Source organism: Canis aureus, chromosome 4 (genome assembly GCF_053574225.1).
Source record: "Canis aureus isolate CA01 chromosome 4, VMU_Caureus_v.1.0, whole genome shotgun sequence".
In the NCBI taxonomy this organism is placed as follows: Eukaryota; Metazoa; Chordata; class Mammalia; order Carnivora; family Canidae; genus Canis; species Canis aureus.
In genome coordinates, this window is record NC_135614.1 from 29,668,916 (window position 1) to 29,689,040 (window position 20,125).

Genomic DNA, 20,125 nt, shown 5'->3' on the forward strand with positions numbered 1-20,125 from the left:
ATGGGGGTAAGAGCAGAGGGAGAAGCAGACTCCCTACTGAGCAGGGAGCCTGATGTGGGACTCAATCCCAGGAGGCTGGGATCATGAGCTGAGCTGAAGAGAGACGCTTAACCAACTGAGCCACCCAGGTGCCTAACTCCTGTCCATTCTTACAGCACACAGGGACTCTGGTCTCTGGCTCCTTTATCACCTCCCAGGCTCAGCGTTTTCCTTGTAACTCTGCCTCCACCCTCCCTGCATTGAGGCAGAATTCACATATAGTAAATTCTGTAAATCCTAGAGAGACTGACGCATTTTTACACATACACAATAGTATTCAGATCAAAATATGGAATATCTTCATCTCTTCCTACAAGGACCCGGGTACTTCTTTTTAGTCTGGACCAAGCTCTCACCCCAGGGGTAACTGCTCTCCTGACATCTATCACCACAGATCACCTGGACTGTTCTTGGACTTGATTTACATGGAATTGTAAGCTACATATCCTCCTGTATAGAGTTCCTTGTTCTCAGCAGAATTTTGACATGTGACCAGGTTGTGTGTGTCAAGAGTTTACTTCTTTCACTGCAGGACAGTATTCCAACATGTGAATCTATGACAATTTGTTTATTCTCCTGTTGACAGGCATCTAGGCTGTTTCTAATTGTGGCTTTTCGTCATAAAGTTGTGACAAACGCTCTTGTACAAATGCACTCATTTCCCCTGGGTATATACTGAAGAGCAACACTGCTACATCACATGGTGAGTGTGGATGTCGTTATAAGAAATCATCAAATTGCTGTTCGGAGTGGTGATAACTTTTCACACTGCCACTGTCAACGTATGAGTGCCAGCTGCTTCCCATCCTTGCCAGCACATGGTCTTCAGTTTTTTTTAGATTTTAATTTTGCTAGGTGTGCACGTGTATAGTTTTAACTAGCATTTTCCTGATGACTAATAACATCGAGCAGTTTTTTATTAGCTGTTTGAATATATCCTTTTGTGACGTGCTAACTGAAGTTTTGCTCCCACTGTTTAAAATCAGGTTGTGGGGGCAGCCCTGGTGGCTCAATGGTTTAGCACCGCCTTCAGCCCAGGGCGTGATCTTGGAGACCCATGATCAAGTCCCACATCAGGCTCCCTGCATGGAGCCTGCTTCTCCCTCTGCCTGTGTCTCTGCCTCTCTCTCTTTCTGTGTCTCTCATGAATAAATAAAATTTTAAAAAATAAAAATAAAATCAGGTTATATTCTTCACACGGATTTTTAAGGACTGTTTCTTATATTCTGGATACGAGATTCCTTTGTCAGATCCAGACTCTGGATCCACTGTCAGATCCAGTCCAAGTAGTGACTGCTTTCTCCCAGCCCATGGCCTATCTTTTCACTCTGGTAATGGGGTCTCTAGAAGAGCAGCCAGGCGATTCCAGGATTTTGTCATCTATTCACCATGAACTTTCCTGCTCAAAGCCTTCCCTGGCTTTGCTCTGGGGAGTGCAGGACACGCTCTACAGTGACCTCTCAGTTGTCTTGTGTCCAGCTCTCCAGTTGCCTTGGCTAGAGTCCTCTCTGTCATCTGAGGCAAGGCGGTCTCAAGTGCTCCTGAGAACTAACTAGGAAGCAATCCATGTGGTGAGCTTGGACAGTGACTGTCCCTAACAGCAGTCGCCGAAGGCAGGGTGCTTTTATTTGCACTCCCTGGTCTTTCAGAGCCTCAGCTTTAGAAACAGTCTAGACACTGCTGCCTAGACATGCTGAGATCCCTGCCCTTGACTCGTAAACCCTGCTCATGTTAAAGACTAGATCACACCACACCTTTCTTCAGTCTTCCCTAAGTCCAAAGTGCCATCTTCCTCCTGATTTCCCAGTGAACTGTCTCTGCCCCTTGTGTGATGGTCAACACCCTGTCCTAGGATATCAGTTATGTTTTCACAGACCTATTGTCTTGCAGGTCCTGATGCTCCCCACAGCTGATTTGTCAATGTGGGAATTAAATACTAATAAAAATTGGAACAACGTAGAGAAGAATACCTCACAAAATTCTACTTATGTCTGTGCCAAGTAAAGAAATGGGAGTCACCTACAATTTCTAAGATCTCAGTACCCAAGTGAGAAACGGCATCTCTCAGCTTATGCTCGACACAGCCAGTCTCTTACGATAAAACTAAACACATTACCCACACAATTAAAAATGCATTAGTTACAAGGCCAGTCTATGTTAAACACTGCGTAACATAAGCACTGGTCCTGAAGTATCCCTAGAAATCTAACTTAAGTGAATTTCTCATTTTGAAAGATGTGTCTATGAGAGAGAGGAACGGGTGAGAATGGGTGTGGGTGAAATCAGGGGGAGGCAGGCATGTGCTCTCAGGCTCACCTGTGCTCTTCCCAGCAGTGGTTCTACTTCTTTGTTATGCTCGATGGCTGTTTCAAAAGACTGAAGAAAATTCGATACGATAGGATCCACCACTTTTTTGTTGGTCTTGTATTTCTCGTGAATTATCTTTAGCAATCCACATTTCTTTACGGTACCTGTGAGGAGGGAATTTATTTACCAAGGTTGGACTATTGAGGTACTTGGTCAGGCTGGCCTGAGGTTGCAGTCCTGATAATGAGGTCACTGAAAATGCATCTGCTAACAGGACATGTTGCTAGGCTCTAAAGCCTAGTTTGCAAGAAAAAAACCTGACTTCCCAACACTACATAACAACTCATAAGCTAAATGGACCAGAGCGAATGGAAACGGCTTTCACTAAGCCTTTCACGTCTTCTGCTCACCATTAAAAGCGCCACAGTAATGGCAGATGTTCTTCTTTCGGCATTTATCAGAGATTTTCTTCTTTAGTCCACGTTTCTGGAGGTAGGTCAGGCCGGGCCTCTTCAGATAATCCAGAAACTGCTTCTTCTCCTCCTGGGACAGCATGATGTGGCAGCAGGTTTTACAGATCATCTTTTAAAAATTAAAACAGATAAAAGGATGAGAGAAAGAAAGAAAAAAAAAAGTCACCCCTACTTCTTGCCCAGGACACTGAAACTGAGTCACATGCCCAAAGATGCATGGACATGTTCACCAGAATGCTAGCTGCAGTCATAGCTGCCTGGTAGGATTTTGCTGATTTTTTAACTCTGTGCTGTTTTGTCCTGCTTGATTTATGGTTATTTCTCACAATGCTTATCTATCACCCATTCAAGGAAAATTAAAGAACAAACAATCCTGATGCAATTGAATTTACTGCAAGATGCAATATTCCATATGTAAGTAACATAAAAATTCTCCCTAGGTTTATCTCCAACCACTCACAATTGCTAAGCTCACCCCAATGTCCCTGACTAGTAATTCCTAAGTTTACGCCTTAGCACAAATATGTCTGTGCCCACCTGTAAGATGCCGATAACTGCTCTGAAGTAGCCCACGTGGAAGCATGGCAACTCCAAGTCGATATACCCGTAGTGGCCCAGACAGTCAGCCAAGTTCTTCCCACAGGTTTCACAAGGACGGTCCTTCTCACTTGTACCCTTTGGATAAAAGCACACCCAATTATTAATGGAGACCACTGGACAGGGAAGTGGGACCAGGTGACTCTGAGTCAGAATCACCTGGGAAGATGCAGAGTCTTCACATCCAACTGACCAAGGCTGGAGTCTCTGAGATGTGCTGGGGAAATCAGGGAGATTGAAAGAAGCTCTTGCTTCTTCCAATCTGACAAGTCACTGGTTTCATCAGTAAGTCAAAACACATGGAACTGGGAAGGGGTGGGGGTCTTACCATCCTATGGTCAAGCACACCGTACAGCAAGGGAGCATGGTTGTTGTCCTGGCTGTACAGGTTCTTACTCACAACCTGGATGTGGGCCTGCTGGCGCATCTCTTCAGGTGACTTCATTCCAAAACAGATGTGGCTTCTGGAATAAAAAGAAATAGGGTAGTTGGGGCGCCTGACTGGCTCAGTCCTAGAGCATGTGATTCTTGATCTCAGGGTTGGGAGTTCAAACCCTACGCTGGGCGTAGAGCTTACTTAATTAAAAACAACAAAAACCAGGGAAACAGTTACATCAAAACCACTTACCAAAAATAGAGATTACGCAGTGACCCACCATAACCAACCTTACTCTTCCAACTGTCTACATGCTCTGCTCCCCTATCACTAATGTTCAAATCTCTCCCATTTTTCCTTGGGATATTTAACATCCCTTCATCCTGCTGAAGTCATTTTCATTTTTACTATCAAATGAATGGTGTTCACCAAGGTCACCAATTCGACAAAATTGGTGCTTGTGGCTAAATTCGATAAAAATGTTCTCATTTCACCTCTCTGCAGTGCTAGATGTTAACTCCCCCTTCCTTCTTATCTTGAAATATTTTCTTATAGCCTTAGTGACACCACAGACTCTTGGAGTGCCCCCACTCTGTGCCAGCTCTTCCCTCTTACATCTTCTTTTGTGGTGGTTTCTTCTACACCATCCCTTAAATATTCTGATCTCTCCTCACCTAGGGATGCAACCTTCAGGCCCTTCTGTTTGTCCTACACATCCCTCCTGAGTGACTGTATCGCTCAGGTACACATTAATGTCCATCTGTAGGCCAGCTACTGCTACTCAGAGGGAGACCGTAGAGACACCTGTTCTGCACAGCTGTACAGGCATCTCAAACTTGACACATCTAAAACAGAACCCAGCACTTTCTTCCTCAGATCTCTTCTTTCAGTCATTTGACCAACAAATTGGGGATTCACCATGTGCCAGGTACCATTCCGAGGGGCTGAGGATACAGATTAGGTGAGATAGACACGGGTCACTGCCAACATGGAGCTCACAGTTCTGGACTTATCGTCAAGATTGACAGTAAGCAGGTTCATACAGAAACATAAACAGATGTGGAGAATGAAAACGATGTGAAGTGGTGGAGAGTCTGAGGAAACTACATTGTGGGGTCAGAAAGCCCTTCTGTAAAACCGACATGGGAGCTGAATTCTGAGTAAGAGGGAGACAGCTATAAGACGGGAGGGAGGGGCGCCTGCGTGGCTCAGTTGGTTGAGTGTTTGCCTTTGGCTCAGGTCAAGATCCCAGAGTTCTAGGATGGAGCCCCGTGTCAGTGGGGAGTCTGCTTCTCCCTCTGCCCCTCCCCCCACTCGTGCTTTCTTTCTGTCCGAAATAAAATCTTAAAAAAAACAACAGGAGAGAGATGTGGTATTTATAGAATCATTAGGGCAAGGGTCCCAGAGGCAGCACAAGCTTGGCATTCAAAACCCAAACAAACCAAGCCAACAGGACCGAATGTAGAAAACTATGGTACAAGGTGCAATCAGTGCAGTGTATGGGGGCCAGGTCATGCTGGGCTTCAAATCGCGGGTAGAGAATTTACATGCATGCTGGTGCAACGGAAAGGGGCTGGAAGGGTTTAAACTGAAGTGTCAGAAATCTTATAAATAAAAATTTAAAAAAAAAATAAAATAAAAGGAGGGATCCCTGGGTGGCGCAGCGGTTTGGCGCCTGCCTTTGGCCCAGGGCACGATCCTGGAGACCCGGGATCGAATCCCACATCGGGCTCCCGGTGCATGGAGCCTGCTTCTCCCTCTGCCTGTGTCTCTGCCTCTCTCTCTCTCTCTCTGTGACTATCATAAATAAATAAAAATTAAAAAAAAAATAAAATGAAGTGTCAGAAATCTGTTTTGCACCTTCATGGGTCTCTTAGGCTGCTTTGTGAGAATAGATTCCATCTGAACATGGGTGGGGTTTGGGGTGCACATGAGGGGCCAGGGTGAATGTGGAGAGACTGCTTGCAAGGACTTCTCCTAGTAAGACACTTGTTCCCCACGAATAGCAACCATCCAAGCAAGAAATCCTGTGTGTCACTCTCATCCCCACCACTGCTGTCAATGTTACATCCTAAATCCCTCTAAAATCCATCTCTCCGGGCAGCGGGCGGGGGTCAGCGGTTTGGCGCCTGCCTTCAGCCCAGGGTGCGACCCCAGGGCCGCGGGACCGAGTCCCATGTCGGGCTCCCTGCATGGAGCCTGCTTCTCCCTCTGCCTGGGTCTCTGCCTCTCTCTCTCTCTGTGTCTCTCATGAGTAAGTAAATAAAATCTTAAAAAAATAAAATAGAATCCGTGTCTCCAACGACTCTACCACCCTCGTGCAGGACATCATCATGCCCCGCCCAGACCCCTGCAGTAGGGCTCAAGGTCTCCCTCTTACTCTGTTCCCCAAGAATCAACAGATCTCCCAGAAAAAGAACTCTTTTATCAAGATCTTCCCCAGCCTGGGCAGCCCGGGGGGCTCAGCGGCTTAGCGCCCGCCTTCGGCCCGGGGCGTGGTCCTGGGGTCCTGGGGTCGAGTCCCGCGTCGGGCTGCCTGCACGGAGCCTGCTTCTCCCTCTGCCTGTGTCTTTCTCTCTGTCTCTCATAAATAAATAAAATCTTAAAGAAAAAGAAAAGATATTCCCCCACTTGGGACGCTTCAGCCGGTCCCGGAGCAGAGCTCCGGGCGTCCTGGTCCTTCCCCTGCGGGTCGGCATTCCTCTGCTTCGAGTCCTGCGGGTTCGGCGCCCTCCGCGCCGCCGCACGAGCCCCCGCACGAGCCCCTGCTCCCCGCCGTCCCGCGCCTGCCTGCGCCGGCCCGTCCGCCTCCGCCTCCGCCTCCGCCTCCCGCCCGACCGCCAGGACGCGACGCCCCCTCCGAGGCGTCGGCTGCGAGAAGGGTGGGTCGCTTCCTCCCCGTGGAGACTCCTCGGTCCCGAGGCTGCTCCCGGCACCGGGAACAGCTTCCCGCGGGCCATGCTCTCAGGGCGGCGGGGGCGCCTCCGCGCCCCACTCCCTCCGCGCCGCGGCCCGGGTCGCCGAGAGGTCCCCGCGCGGGCTGCGGAGGCCTCGCCGCCCGCCCCGCTCCACCTGCGCCCCATCGCGGCCCCCTCGGCGCCCCCCCTTCTCCGCCCTTTGGCCGTTCTTGCTGCTCCTCACATTTTCTTGGCCACGTCCGTCTCTCGGAACTGTTCCTTCACCATGGTGACGGCAGCGGGGCCCCCTCCCCGGGACGCGGGAGCCGGGCCGCAGAGACGCCGCCCCCGCGCCGCCCGGAGGAGCTCGCACCGCGGAGGCCCCGCGTCGGCCGCCGTCCAGCGCGCCCCACGTGGTCGCTTCCGCTTCCGCTTCCGCTACTCGCCGGCGTGCCTGTCAGTCAAGAGAGGCCTCCGACGGGCCGCTCTGTGCCCTCCGCCTGCACCGCCATCTGGCGGCACCTCCTGAAACTGCACCGGGGCGTCGGCTGGCTGGCGTTTCAAAAAAGTCCATTTCCAGTCCAATTTTTCCGGCCGTCTGATCCCTGCGGAGACATTGCAACAGCTTCCTGCAGAACGTTGAGGCCGACAGGCTAAAACTGCATACAATGGAAAATCGTCATTATCAACATCGATACCATCGATACCATCTTCATTATCTTCATTAAGATCCTTTAATTTTTTTTTAAGATTTTATTTTTTATATTTATTTATTTTACTTATACTTATTTATTATTTATTTATATATTTTATACTTATATATTTATATATTTTATGTATTTATATATTAATATTTATTATTTATTATTTATTTATTATTATCCACGCAGGGAGCCCGATGTGGGACTCGATCTTGGTCTCCAGGACCAGGCCCTGGGCTGAAGGCAGCGCTAAACCGTTGAGTCACCAAGGGATCCCAAGATCCTTTAATTTTTTATTTATTTATTTATTTATTTATTTATTTATTTTTTAACGATTTTATTTATTTATTCATGATAGTCACAGAGAGAGAGAGAGAGAGGCAGAGACACAGGCAGAGGGAGAAGCAGGCTCCATGCACCGGGAGCCCGACGTGGGATTCGATCCCGGGTCTCCAGGATCGCGCCCTGGGCCAAAGGCAGGCGCCAAACCGCTGCGCCACCCAGGGATCCCAAGATCCTTTAATTTTTTAATTAAAAGTGGAGGCTAAAATGAGTCCGCCATGGAGCAGACTGGACAGACACCAAAGGAAATAAATAGGTCGGAAAACAGGGCTGTGTGTGCACCTCCAGTTTCCAAAGTTACTTTGAAAAGGAAATGAGGGATCCCTGGGTGGCGCAGTGGTTTAGCACCTGCCTTTGGCCCAGGGCGCGATTCTGGAGACCCGGGATCGAATCCCACGTCAGGCTCCCGGTGCATGGAGCCTGCTTCTCCCTCTGCCTGTGTCTCTGCCTCTCTCTCTCTCTCTCTCTGTGACTATCATAAAAAAAAAAAAGGAAATGAATTGCACTTATTATTATTATTTTATTTATTTATGAGAGACACAGAGAGAGGCAGAGACATAGGCCGTTAATATGGGACTCAATCCCAGGACCCTGGGATCATGCCCTGAGCCAAAGGCCCACTGAGCCACTGAACCACCTAGGTGCCCCTAAACTTATACTATATTATTTATAAAAACATAAGTTATAAATCGATGAGAAGTTAGTCCTGGTGAGCAAAGGAATCAAGATGAGGGGAAAACAGGAACTAAAGATCATTTATGAATTGAGGAAGCACACTGCTTGCCCATAGTCTGTGCCAGCCTGTGGGAGGGGATCCTAGTGTGACATCTCAGCACATGGGACTGCCAAGGAAACCACCACTGTAGGATTTAGTGCTGCAGAGCCTGAAACTTCTTTTTTTTTTCCTAGATTTTATTTATTTATTCATGAGAGATACAGAGAGAGGCAGAGACCCAGGCAGAGGGAGAAGCAGGCTCCACGCAGGGAGCCCAATGCAGGACTCGATCCCAGGTCTCCAGGATCACGCCCTGGGCTGAAGGCCATGGCGCTAAACCACTGAGCTACCCAGGCTGCCCAAGCGTGAAACACCTTGACTATTTGCAAGAAACTCCAGATACAACCCAACCAAGTGATTCAACACCTTTGTTTTAATATTTTTTAAAAAAGATTTTATTTACCTTTTTCACACAGAGAGCATACAAGCAGGGGTGGCGGCAGGCATAGGGAGAGGAAGATGCAGGCTCTCCGCCGAGCAGGGAACCTGATGCAGAGCTCGGTCCCAGGACCCCGGAATCATGATCTGAACTGAAGGCAGATGCTTAAACTGCTTAACCAACTGAGCCACTCAGGCGCCTCCTTTTTTGTTTTAAGAAGGAATGCGGGATCCCTGGGTGGCACAGCAGTTTGGTGCCTGCCTTTGGCCCAGGGCATGATTCTGGAGACCCGGGATCGAATCCCACGTCGGGCTCCTGGTGCATGGAGCCTGCTTCTCCCTTTGCCTGTGTCTCTGCCTCTCTCTCCCTCTCTGTGTGACTATCATAAATAAATAAAATTTAAAAAAAAAAAAGAAGGAATGCTATTCAGGGGCACCTGGGTGGCTCAGGTCGAGTTTTGGGGATCCTGGGATCGAGTCCTGCATTGGGCTCCCGCAAGAAGCCTGCTTCTTCTTCTGCCTATGTCTCTCTCTCTCATGAATTTAAAAATTAAAAAAAAAAAATCTTAAAAAAGGGGGGATGTGCAGCCCTGGTGGCCTAGTGGTTTAGTGCCTGCTTTGGGCCCAGGGGTTGATCCTAGTCCCCTGTCCTGCTCCCTGCAGGGAGCCTGCTCCCTCTGCCTGTGTGTCTGCCTCTGTCTCCCTCTCTCTGTCTCTCATGAATAAATAAATAAAATCTTTTTAAAAAAGTGGGGGGGATGCTGTTCAGACTCCATGGATCCTCACTAGCAAAAACACAAATGTAGCAAACACAAAAAAGCAAAGCAAATCTGACTTTACTCATTTCAGCAGTTAATCCCTTAAAATCCGGTTGGAATAACATAGACCGTACTAGGCTAACAAGATTTGATGAGTGATTTTTATCATGCAGGGATGAAAAACAAAAGTTCTGGAACAACCATGCCTCCGTGGGTACCACCACCTGAAAGTTGGGTGACTTTGGGAAAGGTATTTAGCCTCCCTGGGTTTTAGCTACCTCCAAGTTATAAAAGGGGGTGTCTAATAAGTACCCTACTTCTTAGCGTTGGAGGGAAGGTCAAATGGCCCAAATGAATGTGAAGGCCATTAATAGGCGTATAGCAGTCACGAAATGAATATTAACTATTATTATTCTGAAAAATGTAGGAAAGCTGTCTTCAAAGCCTGTACCCTTGTCTCCTCGTCCACAGTGACCTTTAGAAAGTTCTTTTCCTAGTGTCTCTCTCTCTCTTTTTTAAAGATCTTTAAGTTTTATTTATTCCTGAGACACACACACACACAGAGAGAGAGAGAGAGAGAGAGAGAGACAGAGAGAGAGAGAGGGGCAGAGACACAGGCAGAGGGAGAAGCAGGCTCCATGCAGGGAGCCCGATGCGGGACTCGATCCTCTGACCCGGGGGTCACGACCTGAGCTGAGAGCAGATGCTCAGCCACTGAGCCCCAGGTGCCCTCCTAATGTCCCTTTTTGAACACGCAGGTATGTTCTTTATTTCTGTATGACCACGTCCCTTTAAACAACTAACAAATTTATGGAGCAAACAGAAAAAAAAGGTCTTTTTCTTTTTTTTCTTTCTTTCTTTCTTTTTTTCTTTTTGGTTATAAGGCCTAAGATTTTTCAGAAAAGCACAGAGTTTTTTTTCTTTTCTTTTCTTTGAGTTTATTTTCAATTCAGAAAAATCCCCGGAGAATCTCAGAAAAACGACCCTTAGAAATGAACTAAAAGGGTCCGTTTTCGGGTATTTGAAACAACCAAGTTTTGAGCTGGGTTCCCGCAGTTTCCTGCGCTATAACAAGAGGACGCTGGGCGCCAGGATCTCCCGCGACGGCTTCCAGCTTTACGAACCGTTTCACTCTCACTGAGACGATTTAAGCTGTAATTCGCTTTACCGTAATTCCAAGTACCGTAAATTCAAGACCATGCATCAAACTAAAATTGAAGATGCGCTTGCGGCGGTCAAGTCGGCCGAAGAGCCAGGGGGCGGGCCTCGGGCACTTTTAGTCCGGCACCGGCGGGGCCACCCCCGCGGGCCTGGCCACGCCCCCACGCCGGCGGCGCTCGGGGTCCTTCCGTACGCATTGATATGATTGGACGGCGCCTGGCGGCTCTCTTTTCCTCCCCGGCTGCTTGAAGCTCGGCCGCCATCATGGTGAGTCTCCACAGACCCGTGCCGCCATCCGGCGGGTATCCGAACCATCCTTGGTCCCCGGGTCCTGCCGTGGCTGCCACGGCCGCCCGAAGCCCCGTCGCCCGTTTCCGGCTGTGTCTGACGGACGCTGGTCGCCGGGAGCCCCGGAGCCGTCGGCGGGGAGTCCAGGCTGCGCCGCTGCCCCCGACGCGCCGGGCTTCGGAGGCCGGGGCCCGGGGACTGCGGGAGCGCCCGCCGCGTTCGTCGGCGTCGCCCAGCCGCGCGGGTGGGGCGGGAGAGGCGGCTTGGCGGGGGAATGGCCGCCCGGCGGGGAAGCGGAGCCCGTGTGCGTGTCCTAAGGCCTCGTCCGCCGGATGGGACGTCTTGTGCCGTGGGGGGGGACACGGGGGCCCTGGGAGGGCTTAGGTCGGGCCCCGTGAGCCCCGTCCGCGCCGGTTCCTGGTTCGACGTTACGTGCGAGTCCCCTCCCCCCGCCCGCCCGCCCGCGGCCTTCTCCTGAGAGGACCGCGGTTCCAGTCAGCGTCCTCAGCTGTGGTTTTCCAAACCGAGATGGAGATCTAGCAACCAGTCGTTGCCACGAAAAAAGCCTCTCTTTCGGGTAAAGTTTCTATTCTGAGTGTAAGCGTGCAGCGTGCCCACGTTCCCGGGGCGGTTACCTGTGTGTGTGTGGGGGGGTTCTGGTGGGGTGTGACGGGCAGTTCACGTGCAGGTAGTGGCGGCGTGTGTCACTCTCGTGCAGCACGTTACGAACGCGGTTGAGATGATGGAAGTTTGCACGAGTCCAAGGAGTTTTACTCCACAGAAACGGTTGTTGTGTGAAGGTGGTGGCGGCGTTTGTTTGTTTTTTTTTTTTTTTTAATTCTTTTTTGTCTGTGTGTCCCCCAAGGGGACATTTATTCATGAGACACCGGCCGAGGGAGAAGCAGGCGCCCTGCGCGGAGCCCGATGTGGCACTGGATCCCAGATCCCCCCCGGGTCACGACCTGAGCTGAAGGGAGATGCGCAATCCCTGAGCCACCCAGGTGTCCCCTCTGGAGACATTTGCAATCACGTCTGGAGAGTTGGGGGGGGTGCCCCTGGCCTCTAGTAGTTAAGAGACCCAGGGTGCTACCAAATATCCTAAAACGCACAGGACAGTCCCTACAGGGAACTAGCAGGACCAAAGTAGTGTTGAAATCGAGAAGCCCTGCCTTAAAGTGATTCCCATAGCAAAGTGAAGTAAGATTCCAGAAAGCTGTGGGGTGGGTTCTCTTGGTACTGACTGTGCTACACGAGTCCTAGGAATTAGGCCCTCGGTGGTTTTTTTTTTTTTTTTTCTTTCCCTTTTCATTAAAAGTATTCCCGCTGCTACTAGCTCATGTGGCTCTTGCACATTTGAAATGTGGCTCCTGCACCTGTGGAATTGCATATTAAATGTGACTTAATGTGAATCATCCACCTGTGGCCAGTGGGTGCCCACTGGCAGTTCTAGGTCTTGGAAGATCTCCACAGGTCACAGAAGGCGAAGTGCTATTATTAACTAGTGTGTTATGTATGTTTTCAGAATGACACAGTAACTATCCGGACCAGGAAGTTCATGACCAACCGACTGCTTCAGCGGAAACAGATGGTAAGGAAGGGTACATCAGAGTTTCATTGTTTATTGCTTTAAAAGATATATTTTTTAATAATGAACACTAAAATTTGTTACTTCTTTTTAGGTCATTGATGTTCTTCACCCCGGGAAGGCAACAGTACCTAAGACAGAAATACGGGAAAAACTAGCCAAAATGTACAAGACCACACCAGATGTCATATTTGTATTTGGATTCAGAACCCATTTTGGTGGTGGCAAGACAACTGGCTTTGGCATGATTTATGATTCCTTGGATTATGCAAAGAAAAATGAACCCAAACATAGACTTGCAAGAGTAGGTATTCTTGTTTGTTCAACAGCTGCTGAAAACTGAATTTTTCTTTTTTTTTTTTCTTTTAAAGATTTTATTTGTTCACTAGAGATGCAGAGAGGCAGAGAAGCAGGCTCCATGCAGGGAGCCCGATGTAGGACTCTATCCCAGGGCTCCAGGATAACGCCCTGGGCTGAAGGCAGGCACTAAACCGCTGAGCCACCCAGGGATTGAATTTTTCAATAGCAGTGTGTTGTGGGTGCAGTGGAATGAGCAACAGTGAGCAGTCTGGGGAGGGACGACCCTCAGACCTAAGGAACTAAAGGAGTTAAGAGAGGAGGTTCTTTGATAAATGTACCCATAGAGCACAGCACTTGAATAATGGGGTCTGCAGCTTTTGAGGAGGTGGCATTTGAGCTGAGTCTAGAAGGGCAAATAATGTAGTACTTGGGGAGATAGGAGTTGGGAATGGGATGAGTGAGTTTGGAGAGGTTGAGGAGGTTCTTTGATAAATGTACAGAGAGTACAGCACTTGAATAATGGGCTCTGCAGCTTTTGAGGAGGTGCTGCCTAACTTGGTCATAGTCCCTACCGGATTAGTTAATGCTGAATTGGTTGCTTGCAAGTCACTTAATAAGGTATGCCCTTCTCCTTTAGCATGGCCTGTATGAGAAGAAAAAGACTTCAAGAAAACAGCGCAAAGAACGTAAAAACAGAATGAAGAAAGTCAGGGGGACTGCAAAAGCCAACGTTGGTGCTGGCAAAAAGGTATTGTTCATCAAGGAGAATACAGAGATGTCAGTTGCAGGTCTTTAGTTTCTAGAAAGGAGGGATTTATTTCCTTAATAACCTTTTTTTAATGTTTTTTCTTTTCCCACTTCTTCTGGATTACAGAAGGTAACGTGTTTTGAGACGCTACATGATGTAGTATCTTAACACTTCACTAGATTAGCTTTGCCCACCCTTTGTCAGCTCACAGATCAGCACAATACAGGGGCCACATCGGTTCAGTGATCCTGGTGGGCTCGTTGCATGCCCTGTCAGGAAGTTTCCATTTTACTGCTGATTGGTTTGGACTGTAAAAAGGGAAGCAGGTCTACTTTCCTGAGATTAAATTTACTTGCTTAAAATGGATAACTGGTTTAAGAAGCAGTTGAATCAATGTGGCCCATGTTTTCCTGGCATGCTGGAGAGGCAGCTGAGATCTCACTTGCTTTCCTCTCCAGTTAGCCAAGACAAGTGATTTTAATGATAAGCAGCTTTTTACCAGCTTTGCTAGCTAACCGTAAATAATAGTTGAATGGAATTAAGGTGTTGGGTTGTTAAATTAACAAATAATCAAGTGTTCTGTGAACTTTTTTTTTTGGCCTTTTCCCTCTACTTGGATTTCTTGTTCATCAGAAATGAAGTGTCTAGCAGGTACTGAGATTGTGAGCACGGTGTGGGGATGCATCACCTTCACTGAGTTTGCTTTGATGCTTTTGCATGTTGGCTTTCAGACAACAAAAATTTTACATAGTATGATCTCTAATTTAAATGCTGTGTTTTAAAATGGTATATTATGAGGAAGGGAGAGAAGGTTTTAATTACATTTGTTTTGGAAACTAAAAAATGCATGTTGCAAAGTGACCTGGTGGAGGAAGATGGGTACTCTACTAAGTAGGCACCTTATAACTTGTATTTGGGAAACGCTGTGTCCCAGAGAGTTTCGTACCCAGGGAAACTTTAGTTAACACAGGGCTTGGGTCCTCTCATTTTGTCATCAGCAGTCTTCTTCCCTTGGGGACCCTGGGACTGGAACAGTTTTTGGCAGCTCTGGTAATAAACTGGTCTGAGAAAACTGGCAAAGCCTCTTATTCAGGAACCAACTCAAAGCTGCCTTTTACTGTTCCATTGTTTTTTACGGATTCCTAATTTTTCATCTGATGACTGTCTCTTAATTAAAAAAATTCTAACGTGATCGTATATTCATATCAAAGCCTTTGATAAGTATGTTTTTTTCCACACGTTTTTAGTTGGAATGGTCCACTATGCCATATTAAACACGGTTTTGCACACTTGAGCAGCTTAAATCGGCTTGTGAGGTGGGCCTAGAGGGGGGTTGGGGTAGTAGGTTTTTGAAGCACTGGCCCCTGCCCCTGTGTGCTTCCTCTAACAGTGACTCCCCTGCCAAACAGCAAAGCTGGTAGACCTGCCCAGGCCTCTAACCACATTCTTTCCAGCCATGGAGTTAGAGCAGTGGATGAACTGCCAGAGGAACTACTTGCTGCTTAGAACTGTAGCCTGTTTGTGAGGCTTATACTATCAACAGAAGTTGCCGAGATTGCAAAAAGATTCAGTCGGTGGACTGATCTAGATCTGAAGGACGTTTAACTCATTCTTGTCTTCATTCAGCCTTTGAACCCCGTGTGTTAGTGCTCGGCGGTGACGTGCAGAAGGGCTCCCCATGGGGACCTGAGCCATCACTATCCCTGCTTCAGGTTGCACTGGTGCATTTCACTAGTATAGCTCTGGAAAAGTGGTGGGGAAATGAATGTGTAAATAAGCGTATGTGTTCTTTGGTTCAAACTAGCCAGGCTTACTAATATTAAGGTTATTAGAAAGTGTGTGCGCACATACATGCACAAGCGTTGGGGAAGAGCAAGAGGAAAGGGATAAGCAAGGACCCTGCTTGGAGCCATTGCAGGGACTGGATCCTAGGACCCTGGGATCATGAACTGAGCTGAAGGTAGACGGTTAACCAACTGAGCCACCCAGGGGCCCACTAATGTTACTTTTAATTGTTTTTGTTTGGATGTCGGAATTGGTATGTGCTCTTACATTTTGGGTACAGTAGATTTTTTTTAAAGGCTTTATTTGAGAGTGAGCACGCGCGCTGGTTGGGATGAGGGGAGAGAGCACAAGAGAGCAGACTCCCCACTGAGCCAGTGAGCCTGACGCAGGTTTCCTGGATCATGACCTGAGCTGAAGATAGACGCTTAACTAACGGCCATCCAGGTGCCCCTACGATAGAGTTGATTTAGAGAATAGGTTTTTTTTTTTTTCTCTGTTTTTTAGATTTATTTATTCATGAGAGAGAGGCAGAGACATAGAGGGAAAAGCAGGCTCCATGCAGGGAGCCTAATATGGGACTTGATCCTGGGATTCCAGGATCACGCCCTGGGCTGAAGGCAGATGCTTAACTGCTGAGCCACTGAGCCAACTGCTGAGTGTCCCTAAATTAAGGAAATAGTCTTGTGTTTGAAGAATATATGAAGCATTTTCATTTTAGCCCAGTTCTGCCTTTTTAACTAATTTGCACTACTTGTGGTGGCAGTGAACAGTAGCTTTTAAAGTATTGAGCTGAGACAGGTTTTAAAAGACTTGTTTGATCCTTTAGAACTCTTTCTTTGAGGTAAAATTAGATTCTATTGTGGGATGGTTCCTGGGTCTGTTGATGGTGCTTATGTGCCTAGCATCATGTTACTGAGCAGAGCAGGAAGGCTGAGGCTCAGGTATGTGTACTTGATGTATGTGTAGGCAGTGGCAGCCTGGAATGGCACTGCTGTTGGCATGATCTCTTCATTGTGAAATCGTGCCACTTTGTTTACACATAAGAACCATAGTGATTACATGAGGTTTTTAGAATTGGGAAGCATAAAAATGAGTGTGTCTAAGGAGTGCTCTGTACACAATTAAAAAGAAAAGTTATTAAGGTATCTGATTGCATGCATGAAAATGCAGATTATTTTGGAGTTTTAAAAGGGACTATTAATGAAATGTTTGTTTTCCTTCTTCCCTCCTTTCTCCCTACCCTGCCACTGATTCAGTGAGCTGGAGATTGGACAACAGGTATAATTCAAGCTTTTCACGTGGATCATTAGGCTTTACTGATAACAGTAATTTAAAAGTCTAGAGCATGTAAAATGGTTTCGTTTTTCTGTGTTTTTTCTTTGCATGTGAAATAGTCTTAGACGTTGATTTACAAATGCTTTCAAGATTCGTGGCTTTTTAAATACTGATTGTGACGTTTTGTTTTTAAGACTAATATTTAACTCTGTTTTATTTCTAATGTGAATGTTTGCAAGTTTTATTTCTTGATGCTTTCATTGTGTCATCACAAATTTTAGGTTAATACTTGTTCTGCATGAGTGTGATTAATTTTGGAGTTTGCTGAAGATTTTGAACTTAAAAATTTTTAAGAGTTTTAAAAGTGGTTAACTAACTAAGTTTTTCTTTTTTGTTTCACAGAAGGAGTAAAGATTCTGCAGTGGCTTTATCTGTGGTGATTGTGCAGATTTTTCATGAGAGGATTAATAAACTAAGAACGTTAATGTGTCTGGTTGTTTGAAATGTATTTGAAGTTTACTGGGACTGTTACGAGATTACTCTGCTATTAGAGCAGATTAAGATTGCTGCCCCTAAGTTCACCTGTTCCAGTATGCTTTTAGTGAAAACTTGGTATGATTGTCATTCCCTTCAATAGCACAAAGTGTGGGTGTAGGGTATCAGTACCATGAGAACATATCGGGCCAGTCTAGTGTGATTTGCCATCAGTCTAGTTGGTCAGTCTCTGAAAGGCACACTTGAAATCTGAATTCCTTTTGGTCTTCCTAGAACCTACCATTGTTCTTATTACTGAAAAATTATTTGCTGATCTCAGTAGAGAATTACTAGATGATATTTTCATCACTTTATGAAGTATATAGCCAAAATCATCTGCACTGTAGCTTTGTGCTTGAGGGTGAATGGGGTGTTATGAGTAGGGAATTTGAAAGAAGCTAATGAATATTTAGATGCAGTGTAGAATTGTTTGGTAAATCTGTACATGGTTTTGGTAAACATGGAGGGTTATGCAGTGTCACTTTATCTTTGCCGATGCCAGTTCGGAGTTTGGCTTTTTTTAGGCATCCAAGATTGAGGACTTGAGCTGTGGTTATCGGTCAGTTGTGTGGCCTTAAGAGATTTGAAGAACAGCTGTTTTAGGGTTACTGTGGGGGTTGGGTACCTTTTGATGACAGGGTAGGAAGTGTAGGAGTTGGGGGGCCTTGGGTATTTGGAATGGGGTGTAGAGATACTAATGGCTTAAGGGCTTGGGATGCTATTTTTCTCTGAAGTTGGGTGTAGAATTGGTTTGCACCCTATGTGGGTCCATCTGGGATTCAAGCTTATAAATACTGTTAGGAACCCTGTAAGTGGGTGGAAAGCACCAGAGAAACCTCAGGAGGTGGTAAAGGAGTGAAAGACCTGCTTGGTTGAGTAGGCGGAGGGATTTGGGAAGCAAGAATTGTGGTAGCAGAAGGCATGAAAGGGTACTGGAAGGAATGGTTGTGTGTTTCAGAGAACATGGTAAAAGGCCTTTCCTGAAGAAGGACCTGCAGACCCAGGGGCAAGGATGTTAGGCTGGACCTGCTGACTGAGGCCTGCTCATGTTGGATATAGTTGTTCTGCATGGAGTTAAGGTCAGACCGTGCTTTTGGGTTTTTTGGAGCAGCCCATGGCCCTGTGGGTTCCTTTGCTGGGTCAAAGGCATAAGTACTGGCAGGAGAGTGTGAAGGAGTGAGGGATTCAGGACTGCCAAGTGTCAGTTTTCTTCAAAACAGCTAACAGGTGATGTGTAGTGGATTTTAAACTAGCCGTGCAGAGGTCATTTGTGCCTGGCGGCAAATGTAGAGATGGGGTTCCTGTGGCAGTGAGAGGGAGGTAGCAGAGAACTGGTGAGCAGCAAGGTGCTGAAGAGAAGGGAGAGCACCTGGGCTGGCCTGGGAGGGGGCACCAGGTGAACTGGAGCTGGGAGAGGTGAGTAAGCCAGCGGTCAGTGGTTGAAAAGTTCAGGAGCACAGCTAGTGGAAGCAAACTGAAGGGTGGGTAGCTTTCATATTGAGGTGCTGAGACTGATATAAAGAGGGCACAGCTGCTGGGAGCCTGAGTGGAGGTGAAGGTTGATAGTCACAAGATGAAGCTTTTCTGTTGGGATGTGCTCAGGGAGGGCAGAGTTGGCAGTCATTCGGCCAGCGGAGCCTCTGGGGAAGGGAGTTAAGACTAACTCTGGCCCAGCTTGGTTTTCTAGAGGAGCTTCCTGGGCTGTACTATTTCAGAAGTCACTAACTGCTAGTCTTGTCTGTGAGCTCTTTCACAGGCACAACGTTTTGAAACTGGACAGATTACATGCAAAGATGAGATTTCCAGCCTCTTGAAATCCCAGGCACCAACAGCACTTCACTTTCCTGTGCAATGGTAGTTGGCAAGTCCACTCTGGCCTCCAGCACGGCCTTTGCTCTGTAGCTAGCTTGCACCCTTTACCTGTTCTTTGGTTTTGTTTCCATTCTGCAGTATCCTTCCATTTAGTCTAGGGGTGTCTGGGCAAGTCACTTGGTGAACTGATAGGTTAACTGGTTAAGTTGAAGAGTACTGAGTGCATGCACAAGGCGGGGCACGGGAGGCAAAGGGGGAGGGAGAGAATCTTAAGCAGACTCCTTGCTGAGTGAGGAGCTCAACAGATCATGACCTGAGCCCAAAACCAGGAGTTGGACCTCCTAACTGACAGAGCCACCCAGGTTGCCCATGGGTTAACTTTCTCTTTAAATTGGAGTATCCAAGGGGACCTGCTCTGCTGACCTGACTCAAAAGGCTATTTTGAGGCTCAAATGATGTGACATCTGAGAACAGTTTGGGAACTGCAGTGCTAAGCAATGTGTGATAAGAGGGAAGGACTTCCAGGAACTTTTAAGTTGTGGATAGTATGTACTCTCGAACTTGAGGATTCTTAGAGATCCAACGTTGTCAGCCCTGACAGTAACCAGACCATGCTCTGCTGTCAACAGTTTTTCAAAGAGCTTTTGTAAAAATGCACAGTTGACTTAACTAAGAGCACCTTCCTTTTCTTCAATTTGGCTCTGGTGAGAGGCTGTGGCTTTCTGAGGGGTAGCAGGGATCTTTGAAGAGTGGTGAAAAGAAGCTAGAGGTGATTCTGAAGGGGGTGGTTTTCCAGTCCCCAATGAATGCTGGGGTGCTTGGGTGCTTATCGCTGCACCCAGGTTCCATTTTTAGCCAGCTGCGTGTGTCCAAGCAGTCAGCTTTTTACCAGTGCTTTGCTCTTCCTTTCTTTGTTCCCTGGCACGTTACTTTGGGTTCTTAAAAGACAGCATCTTAATAGGTCATACTTTTGGAACTAAGGCAAGTGCTGTTC

The 20,125-nt window shown here is 47.3% G+C and overlaps 2 protein-coding genes across 10 annotated transcripts in view; one reads left to right on the top strand and one right to left on the bottom strand.

The window, feature by feature from the left end:
* Positions 1-7,088, bottom strand: part of POLR3A (RNA polymerase III subunit A) — a 50,554-nt gene extending 43,466 nt beyond the window's left edge. For both annotated transcript variants that reach the window (XM_077895163.1, XM_077895162.1), the window contains exons 1-5: positions 6,934-7,088; positions 3,745-3,880; positions 3,357-3,494; positions 2,757-2,928; positions 2,356-2,510 (exon numbers count right to left, since the gene is read on the bottom strand). In XM_077895163.1, coding sequence (XP_077751289.1) covers positions 2,356-2,510; positions 2,757-2,928; positions 3,357-3,494; positions 3,745-3,880; positions 6,934-6,977 — 645 coding nt within the window. In that variant the 5' untranslated portion in view covers positions 6,978-7,088. The remainder of the gene's footprint in view (positions 1-2,355; positions 2,511-2,756; positions 2,929-3,356; positions 3,495-3,744; positions 3,881-6,933) is intronic.
* Positions 7,089-10,979: 3,891 nt separating this feature from the next.
* RPS24 (ribosomal protein S24) overlaps positions 10,980-20,125 on the top strand; it is a 402,261-nt gene continuing 393,115 nt past the window's right edge. For 4 of the 8 annotated variants that reach the window (XM_077895166.1, XM_077895167.1, XM_077895171.1 and 1 more), the window contains exons 1-4: positions 10,980-11,071; positions 12,615-12,680; positions 12,772-12,981; positions 13,615-13,725. In XM_077895166.1, coding sequence (XP_077751292.1) covers positions 11,069-11,071; positions 12,615-12,680; positions 12,772-12,981; positions 13,615-13,725 — 390 coding nt within the window. In that variant the 5' untranslated portion in view covers positions 10,980-11,068. Of the gene's footprint in view, positions 11,072-12,614; positions 12,681-12,771; positions 12,982-13,614; positions 13,726-13,851; positions 13,909-14,358; positions 14,918-16,766; positions 16,789-17,187; positions 17,271-20,125 lie in introns of those variants that run through there. The other 4 variants (XM_077895169.1, XM_077895165.1, XM_077895168.1 and 1 more) reach the window with 4 other exon arrangements.